General features: G+C 43.0%; 1 protein-coding gene across 1 annotated transcript in view; it reads left to right on the top strand.

Annotated features, from left to right (window-relative positions):
* The first annotated feature begins 200 nt into the window (after positions 1–200).
* Positions 201–12,774, top strand: part of SLC28A3 (solute carrier family 28 member 3) — a 43,533-nt gene continuing 30,959 nt past the window's right edge. Inside the window, exons 1-2 of the mRNA XM_012812986.1 lie at positions 201–356; positions 12,517–12,615. Of these exons, the coding sequence (XP_012668440.1) occupies positions 201–356; positions 12,517–12,615 (255 nt within the window). The remainder of the gene's footprint in view (positions 357–12,516; positions 12,616–12,774) is intronic.

Raw genomic sequence — 12,774 nt, 5'->3', positions numbered from 1 at the left:
GGGGGGTGCCTGTAGTCCCAGCTATTCAGGAGGCTGAGGCAAGAGAATAGCCTAAGCCCAGGAGCTGGAGGTTGCTGTGAGCTGTGACGCCACAGCACTCTACCGTGGGTGATAAAGTGAGACTCTGTCTCCAAAAAAAAAGAATTCTTATATATATAAACCACTTCCTTGGAACCTTCAGCCCTCAGGACCCCAGCACAATGACTGTGGTCTTAACCTCGGTGCTCCTGGTCCTCCTTTCCGTGCTGCAGGTGCGACCTGTTATTGAAGAGGCGGGGGCTGGAGCTGCCAGCGCCCTCTTGTTGGGTGCAGTTCTCAGCGTCACAGGCACCTGTGCTGGCTTGGGGATATGCACGGTAGAGATACGGACAGGTGTGACTTTGAAGGACCTCCTGAATCAAACCTTGCCCTGAAAACCATTGTACTGTTGAGACTAAACGTGAGCTTTGGTGTCTCATAGTTTCCAAGAAACAGTAAATAGATTTGCATATTATTTGTTGTTTCCCTTAAAATGGGAACAAATTGACACATAAATGGGAAAAATGTTTTCTTTACAAGAAGTAATGCACTAAATAATGCCTATAATTTATACGTGCTGGTTAGAAAGGGGGTCAAAGTAGTAAGATAGTTGAAATTTACCTAAGTATTGTTTCATGGTTTTAGAATTTTCAAAGCACGTGAAACAGGAAAAAGGAAGTTTTTGCCCAGAATCCTAGGAAATCTCCACTGTTAAGTTATAATCACTGCCTCCTGAATTACTGAGTCTTTTTACCATATTTTTATTATATTTTTGTTTTATCGCCCAAGTTAATATTGTGTTTAGATACCATATAGCCAAAAATTGAAACTTTTATCTCTGGGTAAAAAACTTTAGAAAGATGTATACAGTGTATCTAATATTGAAGTGGAAAAAAGATTTGATATAAAAAAACCCTTTATATTAACATTAAAATGCAGAAGAGATCTCATTTTAAAAAGAAATAAACTTTATAGTAGTAATTGATTAACAGCCGTATGGCAAGAAGTGCTATATTAAACATAAATCTATTATGTTAAAAAAAAAAAAAAAGAACTTTCTAAAGCTATTTTTCCAATATTTTGGGTCAGTCTGAGTCATTTTCTATTTAGTCAAATGTACTTCTTGAGAAATGTTCCATAGTAAGTGCACAAGAAATATTTGTTGGAAAAATGAATGAGAATTCCTAGGACAGAGCCCGGGGAACATATATAGACTTTCTGAGTTGGGTAGAAAAGGCTAGAGCGTCACAGGGAAGAGAGAACGTGCAGCACAGGTGGGGAGAGGAAACTAGCAAAGTGTGATATTACAGAAGTCAGGATGGGAGCGTTTTAAAGAAGCGGTACACTGTGCACCATAAAAACCAGGCCAGGTGCAGTATGGCTCACACATGTAACCCCAGCACTTTGGGGGCCAAGACTAGAGGATCACATGGGTCCAGGTGCTTGAGACCAGCCTGGGCAATACAGCAAAGACCTACAAAATAGCAAGTCTCTACAAAAATAAAATTAAATTCAAAGGAAAAAATGTTAATGAATTCAGGAACATAGAAACCCCTGACTTTGTCAAAAATGATTTCCACGGAGTGGCTGGACTGAAAGCTAGATTGGAATGTGGCCAAGAGGCTCGGTGCCTATAGCTCAACCGGCTAAGGCGCCAGCCACGTACACCTAAGGTGGCGGGTTCGAATCCCCAGCCCGGACCGCCAAAACAACAATGACGGCTGCAACCAAAGAATAGCCGGGCGTTATGGCGGGTGCCTGTGGTCCCAGCTACTTGGGAGGCGGAGGCAGGAGACTCGCTTGAGCCCAGGAGTTGGAGGTTGCTGTGAGCTGTAATGCCAGGGCACTCTACCCAGGGGGACAGCTTGAGGCTCTGTCTCAAAAAAAAAAAAAGGAATGTGTCCAAGAGTGACTATATATGTAAGACGAGAAAATAGAAGCGGTAAATACAGATAGTTAATAGAAGTTGGCTTTTAATGAAGGAGAAAGGATATCTATCTACGAATTCTTGGCTTCTGGGTGATAAAAAAATTGATAAAGCTGAAAATATTTGAGGAGAAAGGGATTAAATGACATCGTGTGTAGGGAAGCACAGTGTGCTGTGGCTGCAGTCAGGAGTGAAGGCGTTGTCGTTATTGCTCTCAGAACCAGCTTCCCCATGGTGAGTGAGTGTAGACTTGTCTGATCTTCTCCCAAATCTGTAGGAAGTTCTTATGGGAGTGTCTTCCCCCATTCAAACTAATCAGCACAAGCCAGAAAAAGGCCAAAAAACAATAACAGGAAATTAAAGCCAAGTTGAAATAATTACACATTAACAAACACAAATGACCAACACAAATATCAACACTCCAATTAGAGTGAAAGTTACAACCCAGGGATGCAGAAGCAAGGGCAGGGATGTCAGGGAGTAGATGAATCTATGGGTGATTTAGGAATTTAAGTAGCCCCTGGCTCTGGAAATCCTGTATTTAAAAAAGAAATAAGAAAATAGACTTTGACACATTTGGAGAAATTTAACTCAGATACAGACAATTTCAAAGATAAACAAAGCCAAACCCTGGTTATGGCAATGGAGACAGAGTTCATTCAGCAATGGACCACTGCAGTAGGGCAGGGGACTGGCATGAACTGAAGCAGGAAACTGGCTCCCAGCCCTACCTTCTACCTCCTCTTTTCCTTCCCACCCCGTGGAGTTCCAGTGATCTTTTCTCTCCATTGTCACAAGCTATACTGTTTATCATTGGTTCTGGGATCCTAGTCCCTGGAGTTTTTAGATTTTCATTCATCAAATAGCTTAAAAGTATGCTATCACTCCTTTTATCCTCGTTTCTCCATTTATCCTCCATAAAGCTTCTTCAAGAAAACACATAGAAACCATATTCTGTGAGTACTTGTATGTTTAAACTTGCTTAAAAACCTGATTATAGACCTTTAACTTTTCTCCTTTGGGAACGGCATTCTGCCCCTTTCCCCTTTCTGATATTCCCATTTGTAGGGGTTTCCTCTGCCCTTGGCACATGCAAGTGACAAGACGATAGGAAATGTCAGCAGGGTTCTGGGGCCACTGACATTGCTAGTGTGACTGCCACTCACAGCAACATGCAGAGGCCTGGATCCTTGTGCCCAGTCTGAAGACTCCTCAGCACTAAGAAATGACAGAATTGTGCCAGGGAAGTGTGGCAGTAAGCCCCAGGCTGGCCATGGGGGTCTGTCCCACAATATTGCAGCTCCTTATTGGGCCTCTAAACCCACAAACACAGGCAAGAAAAATAGGGATATCTCAAAGGAATGGTCTAGCTAGTGCCCATTAACCCATGTTCAGTATTATACAAACCCAAGACTTGGGCCAGAAGTTTACACAAACCTGGTGAGTTAAGTACAATAGCGAAGATCAAAGGCCTCCAGTATACTGTCTGAAAGTGTAGTCATTCCTGGGCAAATCCCAGGCAATCGGAGAATAGTTTCATAGACGAATGCCCTTAAAATATTTGACATCAGTAGCTTGTAAAATTAAAAGGGGGAAGCAGTTAGGTAATGACCCCAAACAATTTGAAGAGATCACGTTCACCAAACAGATCTTTACTTTGACAAGGCAAATTTGAAATGTAGAGGACAAAGTGACTTTAAGTGCCCCAGAACAAGCAAGTGGAAAGAAAACTAAACCATCAAATTGACATAGTCAACGAGCACTTGCCATGTGTGCCATTGGACTGAGCCACCTGACCCTACTAGGCAGGTACCACTTCCATTCCCCTGTAACATAGTGTGCGCCCTCCAAATTCAACCTGGATCTGAACTCAGGTGTGATCACGGAGCCCAAGCTTGTAATCACAAATGCAACTCCAATTCATGCAAATAACTACCAGTATTCCCAGCAAACAGTGGTCCTGAGGTTTCTGTTGAATCCACTTCCTATGATCTATTTATATTGCATTATGGAATTTTAAGTTACTTTCTGAGGCAGTTGCTCTATTCTAGTCCCATTCCATGTTCAGAGAAATGGATACAAAAAGGCTGGATCACTTGAAGCTAAAAAAAAGAAATCGCAGATGTATTTCTGACACCTTCACCTGGGCATCTAAGTCTTAGAATATTAGAAATTAAGGGAACCTTCTTGGAGGAGAGAAGGCAGTCCCCTACCACTTTGTTTCAACTCTGTTATAGAGATGCTATAAAGCCCAGCAGCGTCTAAGAGTATCTTTTCCATTCATTCAACCTCTATGCCTGGCCCTGGGCTAAGCACACTGTATTTAGCAAAGAGGAAGGGACAGGGGATCCATCTTCTTAAAGTCCAGTGGACAATATAGTTTCATAGATTTGCATAGTCCTGAATCCAATTGATATCATAGTTTAATTTTTGTCCCAGGCATTGGGGGACTGATACTCATGGTAATAAGGCATCATTGTTTCTTAGCATGCATCATATTGACTGCTCCCAGGAGAATTGCTAAAGAGGTATACAGATGTGGAAATTAACCAGATGGAGTATATAGATTAGTTGTCAGGATCTGCTTCTGACTGGCCAGGTCTGTGGACCCAACTTAGGTAGGTTCTGGACACGAACCACTAAGCTACCTTGCTCAGGAACAGTTTCTCTTAGGCGCTTGAGGGCTAGCTACTTTAGCTGGAGAGAGATAGACAGAGTATCTTAGACTAAAGCAGTCTTCTTAGAACAGATAGCTCTTAGTCTTTAGCAAAGCTTGGTAATCTTCAGCAGAGACACGCCTGCTGGCGTTCTGCAGGCAGGAGAAGAGACAGAGTCAGAGTAAGCGTGTCCGTGATAGAATGCGCGTGCTTTTTGACTGCCTTCTCCTCCAGCCTAACATAAGGCTGAGCTCGTGCCTCTCAACACCACAGGTGTAGAGACTACCAATTCTCCAATGCTCTCATCTCACGAGCTCTCTCATGCTAGTTAGAACTAAATCTCTCTCCATGCCCTTTTCACCAAGGTGTTCCATTACAGGTATTTCCTATAACTCTCGCTCCTCCTAGCCATAGGCTATATGGGCTGCTACATTTCCCCCCTTTTTTATATACAAACAAAATTTTTAGTGTGGTAAGGGCAGTTCTTCCTGTTATCTAGCCCTTTTCATTCTAGGCAAAAGATGGTAATTAGCAAGAGTTCAGAATTCCAGGTATGGGCTCTTTAAATAAGGAAGCCCAGTACAGATGTAAACTATTAGCCGCTGCTAGGGGAAAATGGTGATTGTGATGTTAATTCCCTTAAAAGTCTTTTTAAACGTAGAAAACTGTGAAATCTTTCCTGAGAGAATTTACTATTTCTTTAACTGTAGGAACTTTCCTTTGATATTTACTTAACCGACGAACGGACCGCTTTCCTTGCAAGCAAGGATTTTTTCTCTCGCTATTCCAAAGGTTTTGCTATTAGATTTCCCTAAATCCACCCTTCACAGATCTCAAAAGACTTGTGGATTAATAGTTCCACACTTGGCAGTTCCTCTTGTGGAACTGTTACTCGTGGTCCAAAAGGTACCACTCTTCACAATTCCTTGATAGCAGAGTTTTTCCTGCTTTCAAGCTGCTTTTCCAGTGAAATTTTTGCTAATTGATACCAGACTCCTTTTTCTCAAACGGAGTTTCCTAGCACAGAGGTGGTTTAACTCTTACTCTTCCCTCCCTTGTTCTCACCTCTCAATCTCCCAAAAGCTTCACTTGGTTCCAAGTGACACTTTCCCTTTGGGCCGTGTCCCGTCTCCTTAGCTGGACCCGGTTGTAGTGCACAAACACTGATGAGAGGTCGGTTACCCTTTCACCACGCAAGATAACCTAATATTCCACAAACATATTTAACCTAATTATTCTCCATTGTCATCCATTGGTCTGGTTTAATTTCCCGTTTTACACTAAGGCACCACAGGTCTAACCAAGTTGGCAGAGTGCTCCCATGGTATAGAATTGAATTATACTGTTTTTTCTGAGAATGGTTTGAAATGAAAATATTAAACTTTTTTTCTTAAATTTACCAGTGGGTCCTGATTCTGGCCCAACTGATAATTTCCCTACTATAAAGATGTTCCATCTCTATCAAATTGCTAACGGCATTTGTTTGCCCAATGAAAGCCTTTTTTACACTTGGGACATACACCTGGAGGTTTGCATGCTCTTTGTTCCTTTTCTTTAGCATTCAATGTTCTTTTCCCTTTTAAACTCTTCTCTTATGGCCTAGCTTCCCACATTTATGGCATTTGATGTTAACTGGGGGATTTACCCTCTGATCTTCCAGCTGCCCAATTTGAGTTGTCATGTCAATAGAGCATTTACCTGCTTCTACTATAAGATTCATCTGATGTCTCAACTGTATTTCAACTGCTGTATCTCATTTGCCATGATTTTTCTCTACTGGTTTTTTTTTTCTTTCGGACTTTTACTTTACAATCTTTCCTTTTCAATTCTTAGAACCTTTGGCTGCCTTAAAGAAACAGGAGCTCTTTAGCTGTTTCTTATTACTCTGGAGTCTTGTTTTACAAAACTTTACTTCCTCTATTTCTTCACCAGCCTCAATTCTTTTCTTTTTAAACAGAACATTTAACTGCCAAAAAGGGATTCGGGCATCGGTCTCTCAAAAGCTACTTCCTGCTGGCATTGGGCAAAGATACTGGGGAAGGCAGTTAGAAGTTCTCCTTCCTAACTTAATAAACTCCTGCAACCTATTCCCAAACTTTTCTCTTTGCTGTTTTACCAAAGGCTTGTTTACTAAAGGTTCTCATCTCCTAGGTCTAGCTTTTCTCTTTCTCTCTTGTTTAGAGGCTTTTTTCTGTTTTTCTCCAGCCGCTTCACAGAAGAGGCTAAAGGCTTTTACCGGCTTTTTTCCCCACAGTAGTAGTTAGAATTTGGAAAGAAAACGTAGGAAAGGAGGAAAAAAGCAAATGAGAAATGCCTGTGTCAGCTGTCTTTCTTAGATATTTCTCTTCCCTCTAAGTATTTCTCTTTTTCTTTTTTGCTAAAGTTTATTTCCCTCTCCATCCGCATTCACTGAATCCTGCTCACAGCACCATCTGTCAGTGGCATTCACTATCCCACTTCTGACACCACTTGTCAGGGCCCGGGACTGGCCAGGTCTCTGGCTCAGCTTAGGCAGGTTCTGGACGCAGACCGCTAAGCTACCTTGTTCAGGAACAGTTTCTCATAGGTGCTTGAGGGCTACCTACTTTAGCTGGAGAGAGAGAGACAGAGTATCTTAGAGTAAAGCAGTCTTCTTAGAACAGATAGATCTTAGTCTCTAGCAGAGCTTGGTAATCTTCAGTAGAGAGATGCCGTGCTGGCGTTCTGCAGGCAGGAGAGGAGATAGAGTCAAAGTAAGTAGATCCGCGATAGAATGTGCATGCTCCCAACTGCCTCCTCCTCCAGCCTAACATAAGGCTGAGCTCGTGCCTCTCAACACCACAGGTGTAGAGACTGCCAATTCACCAATGCTCTCATCTCATGAGCTCTCTCATGCTTGTTAGAACCAAATCTCTCTCCACGCCCTTTTCACCAAGGTGTTCCATTACAGGTATTTCCTATAACTCACTCCTCCTAGCCATAGGCTATACGGGCTGCTACAGATAGTAAAATAAAATAGGTAACTTTGCTCACTAATCTAAATCTGATCTGACAGTGTAAAGCCTTCCATTTGAGGCATGTTACCAGACACTTCACATAATCTTCATAGTGATCCGCAGGGAGTCTTTGCTGACATCGCCCTGGGCTGCTGGGCAACCCTCATCTTTCAGAAACCCACATGACCTACTCCTCCTATCGTCAGGATGAACAGCTCCTGGGTGCTTAAGGTTTCTGTCCTTTCCTCAGGCCTTGAACCCAGCTATGGACCCTGGGCAGGCCCCTCACACGTTAAGAGCAACCAGGCCAGAGCAGATGCTATGGCCAATCTGCAGCAGAGAAACCACAGCTGGCCGCAGGAACCAAGAAAGTGAGTCCCTGTGGAGCCATCAGAGCACAGAGGGAGGGAGAGGTCCAAGAATGTCAAACTGTTCATGTCTGCAAGTGCAAGAGTGCCCCACTCACGTGTTTAAAGGATAGAGACCAGTTAAAACCAGTGTGCAGGGCAGGGAAGGGCAATATTCTGGGTTGAAAAATGAGCCTAAGGGTAGTTTAAAAGCAGCCACCAGCACCTCTGGGATTTTGAGCACTTCTATGATTTCTACTGTTGTCTTTTATTTTGAGTTCAAATCAGGCTTTCTGCATTGAAAGGGAACCAAAAGTAGTTAGATTGGCAGGTGGACTAGTATGTCTTTCCATATGCACAAGGCCCTAAAGGTCACACTCTATAGACATGATACGGACTGGACGTGGACAGTTCGGGTTGCCTGCCCACCCTCAGTCACTTCTGGCTATGGAACCCAAGTCAAGTGACTTATTTACCTTTGCCTCAGTTTCCTCATCTGTAAAAATGAGGATCACAGTACCCACTCCTCAGGCCTCTATGAGGACCAAATGCGAAACTTTATTAGACTGTAAGGGAATTTCTCCTCACTACTGTATCATTCAAAGCAAAATAAAAGCGACAAGGGAGAAGTTAATTTCATCTAGGTAAAAGTCTGGAGTGATCGTGCTGCCCAGGTTTCCAGGGACCCGAGTTGTCCCTGGCTCACCTCTCTGACAACATTGGGATGTGGGCCTTGTGCTCCTGGCTGGGAAGGCGCTATCCCCTTCCCAGGCAGCAGGACAGAAGAAAGGACCAAGGGGACCAAGAGCCCCTGCCAGTTTCCTTGAACATTCCCTGAGCTGCCTCCCAGAGGACCCTTCCTAGTGGCATTTCATTGGCAAGAACCTGATTCCACAGGAAGCTTGGAAATGTACCCTTTTTTCTAATGGCAAGTGTCAGCTAAAATTCTTTGGAGGGGGGATATTACATGCAAATGAGGGAGAGGAGAGTAATTTTTATAATTTCCAGTGTTCTTGAAGTTTTCATGGTTCAGAACAAAAGGAAGAAAACAGAAAGGCCTCTCTCCCTCTGTGCCTCCCTGTAACAGCCACTGGGGATCTGTGGATGCTGGAGAAACAGAAAGTGCAAGATCAAAGAGACAACAGGCAATGAAGCCGGGGCACAACACCCTCCTACACCCCGATGTGCCCTTCACGGGGGCTCAGTGCAGGAGCGACGCCCTTCAGCACCCCTGAGATAAGGTGACCAGACATCCTGCTTTGGGCGGGACAGTCCCAATTTTTAACAATTTGTCCCACGTCCCATGGCATTTTTAAAAAGTCCCAATTTTTGGAAAAAATGCACTACAAGCTAGGGAACAGCTGGAGAATGGGAAGGGAATACATGGTTTTCGGCTGCTGAAAAGGTTAATGTAACTCCATTTGGGAATGAAGAGGTTAACGTAACTCCATTTGGGAATGAAGAGGTTAATGTAACTCCATTTGGAAATGAAAAGGCTGATGTAAACTCCCTACTCCCCTCCTGGACAAGGTCGCCCAGGGGGACCAGCGCCCTACTCCTTTGAGCCACAGGCGCCACCCTGTACATAATTTTTTTTTAATGTATTATATTTGTAAATTGTCCTTATGTTGAAATTTAAAATATATATATTACAATACTATTTTTGCATTCTATGAAAAATTTTGTTGCTCCATATAGACCAAATTTTTAATTAAGAACACCCCCGCACATCAATGGTGTCCCGCTTTACCAATGTTAAAATCTGGTCACCTTAACCTAAGAACTAAAGCTAACTAGAGGGAGGGAAAGTGGCCTGTGCAAACTACCTGGAAACACTCTCACAGCTCCCTGGGCCCTCTCACTCAGTAGGGACAGGGAAACCATGAGACTACACTAATGGTTGTGGGCTTTCAGGCATGCAGCAATAACTAGTCACCCAAATTGCTAAATAGATGGAAAGCAACAATGGGCTAAGATGGCATTTTGAGTCCCCCCATCCCAGCCCCATAATTGTAATTTGAAAAGAAGCCAAAAGCAATAGTCTCAATAGTCATTTTCCAGGTACTAATCAATGCCCACAATAACCCCATTAATTCTATTCGGAATCCTCAAGTGGGTGACATAGTTCTTTCCTAAAGATATTAAAAGGCCAAGACATTCTGCCAGGGCCAAAACAATCTCATGTCATGGTGAAAAATACATGCTGAGGTGCTCTCGTCACTTTTTTCTTTTCCTGGAAACAGCTTCTCACTCTGTCACCCAGGCTGGATGTGGCAACATCACTGCTCACAGCAACCTCCACTGGGATTAATCAATCCCAGCCTGGGATTAATCAATCCTCCTGCCTCCACTTCTGCTGCCACTTTCATTAACTTTATTTATTTATTTATTTACTTTTGCCAACAGTAACTTTCATTAGCTTTAAAAAGGCAGGCTCTATCCTTGTGTCCACACTAGGTTTCAGATCCTGCCACCAGGTGGCAGGAATAACCAGCATCTGAAGCTCCTAATGGTACCAGAAATGTCAGGATTCTGGAGGGATCATGAGAACCAAATTTAAAGTATGCTGTGTGCATGGGAGGTTAAGACTTGGGAAGATGTGACCTGCTTGGTGTCACATATGTAATTCGGGGTCTAAGAACTAAGTCCCTTAGTCACATGTGTACTATTACTCAACTAGCTCATGCTTGGTTTTGTTTTTAATCTGATATTAAGGAAAATTTTAGCACCAATCAAAGCAAGAGAGTAAGGCCAGGCCAGGTGGCACATGCCTACAATCCCTGTGATCCCAGTGCTTTGGAAGGCTGAGGAAGGACGATTGCTTGATCCTAAGAGTTCAAGGCCACAGGGAGCTATGATGGCACCACTACTCTCTAGCCACGGTGACAACACAAGACCCTGTCTCTAAAAGAATAAACAAAATTAAAGTAGAATAGTAAAATGAGTCCTTAAGTACAATAGAACCTCCAGAGTTGACCACCTCCTTAAGTTGACCTGATTTTCATTGACCAAACATGCACCACATGTGAATATCATCAGCTCAGTAGGCCTAGTTCCTTTTGTTGACTACCTCCGTTTGTTGACTCTGTTTGAGTCTTTTGAGTGGTCGACTTACAGAGGTGCTACTGTGCTTATCAGCCAAATCCACAAGTTAGCAACAGTTTGTCACTTTCTCATACAATACACATGCATTTCCTTCCACACTTTTGTTTTCATAGAAGTACAAGAGGCACTACTTTTCTGTACTGCTGTACTAATGCGACATTAAAATCACCGTGGTTAATTAACTCACATAATTGATATGCACAGGGAACTGCTGCTATGTGCAAGAACTATGCTACAATAAGACAGAAATGACTGTCACACCAAAAGGGAGAATGGCAGCAGTCCTTACATGCGTGAATCACATGCATGCGGTCAGATATCATCCATGTTTATTTGTTCTTGTTTTTCAAAAAGTGGAAAATGCAATACAAGTTAGGACTGCGGGATTTTCCAGATTCTTGGGGCCAGTCAGAGACCTAAAGTCAACAAGTCCTACATTTGGTCTTTATTCAAGGACCAGGTCAAAAACCCTTAGGCCTGCAGGCGGCTTTTGCTGACACGATATTTCAGTTGACCTACCCAAGAGAAAAGCAAGTTGGGATGAGATGGCAGTAAGACATCACATAAAAGATAAAAGACAAACAAGCTCAGTGTTCTTCACTTCTGCAGACAGCATCTGAGGGGTCGAGACAGCCCTCCAAGAGTGAACCTTACTCAAATGCTTAAAGTAAGAGCAAAACAGCATCACAAAAGAAGGCATTTTTCTTATACTCGACTTCAGAGAGATTGCTTTATACTAAACAAAGCTTGTTTCAACATCTCATAAATCCAACTTCTAAGAATAAAATTATCCAACCTATGACTTATAACATTTTTCCTCCTTTCCTTTCCTTTTTTTCTTTTCTTTTTTTTTGAGACTGAGACAGAGACAGAGTCTCACTCTCAATTCAGACTAGAGTGCCGTGGATTCCTAGCTCACAGCAACCTCAAATTCCTGGGCTCAAGCAATCCTCTTGCCTCAACCTCCCTAGTAGCTGGAACTACAGGTGCCCCTCACAAATGCCCAAGTAGTTTTTCTATTTTTAGTAGAGGCAGGGTCTTGCTCTTGCTCAGGCTGGTCTCAAACTCCTGATCTCAAGCAATCCTCCTGCCTCGGCCTCCCAGAGTGCTAGGATGTTAGGTGTGAGCCACTGCTCCTGGCCCTTTATTTCATCTTTTTTAAGTTGAAAACCTGTGTGACATGATAGAAAGGAGAGTAGAAACCTGCCTCCTGGTCCCTGCTCAGCTTATTAAAGTAATCTGGCCTAGAGGGTGCAATTGTGTACCTCACCTCATTCTCTCCCTTGACCTGGACCACAGCCATCCTTTCTATCAGAGCAAAACAAAGCAAAAATTCTCAGCTGTTACTTGGATTAGATACCCCATCTGAACACCTAATCTTTGTTTGTCTCATCCCTCAGAACTCCTCTAGGTATCAATTATTGAAGAACATTCTTTTCTTTTTTCGTGCTGATGTTTTATTTTTGGAATCTATACTTTTTTCTTAGGATGAAGAAGACTTTTCTAAAAACCAGAATGTGTCAGAAAACAACAATTCGATTAGGAGCAGAGCTGTGCAGAGTGGGGCTCATGTCAACACCACACAGGTATGGCTGGACACTGATTGTGTGACTCTAGTGCCATGGTAACTGCTGCGCAACGGACCCCTGGTAACAGTGGGGACAGACAGTGTGGGCCCAGCCAGCACTCAGAGAATGAATTAAATGGTAATTAGAGTGTGTACATCAGAGTCTTGGAGAAAACAC

Source organism: Otolemur garnettii, unplaced genomic scaffold, assembly GCF_000181295.1.
Source record: "Otolemur garnettii isolate 467f Iridium unplaced genomic scaffold, OtoGar3 scaffold00006, whole genome shotgun sequence".
Classification (NCBI taxonomy): domain Eukaryota; kingdom Metazoa; phylum Chordata; class Mammalia; order Primates; family Galagidae; genus Otolemur; species Otolemur garnettii.
This window is presented reverse-complemented; position numbering and strand designations above follow the sequence as displayed.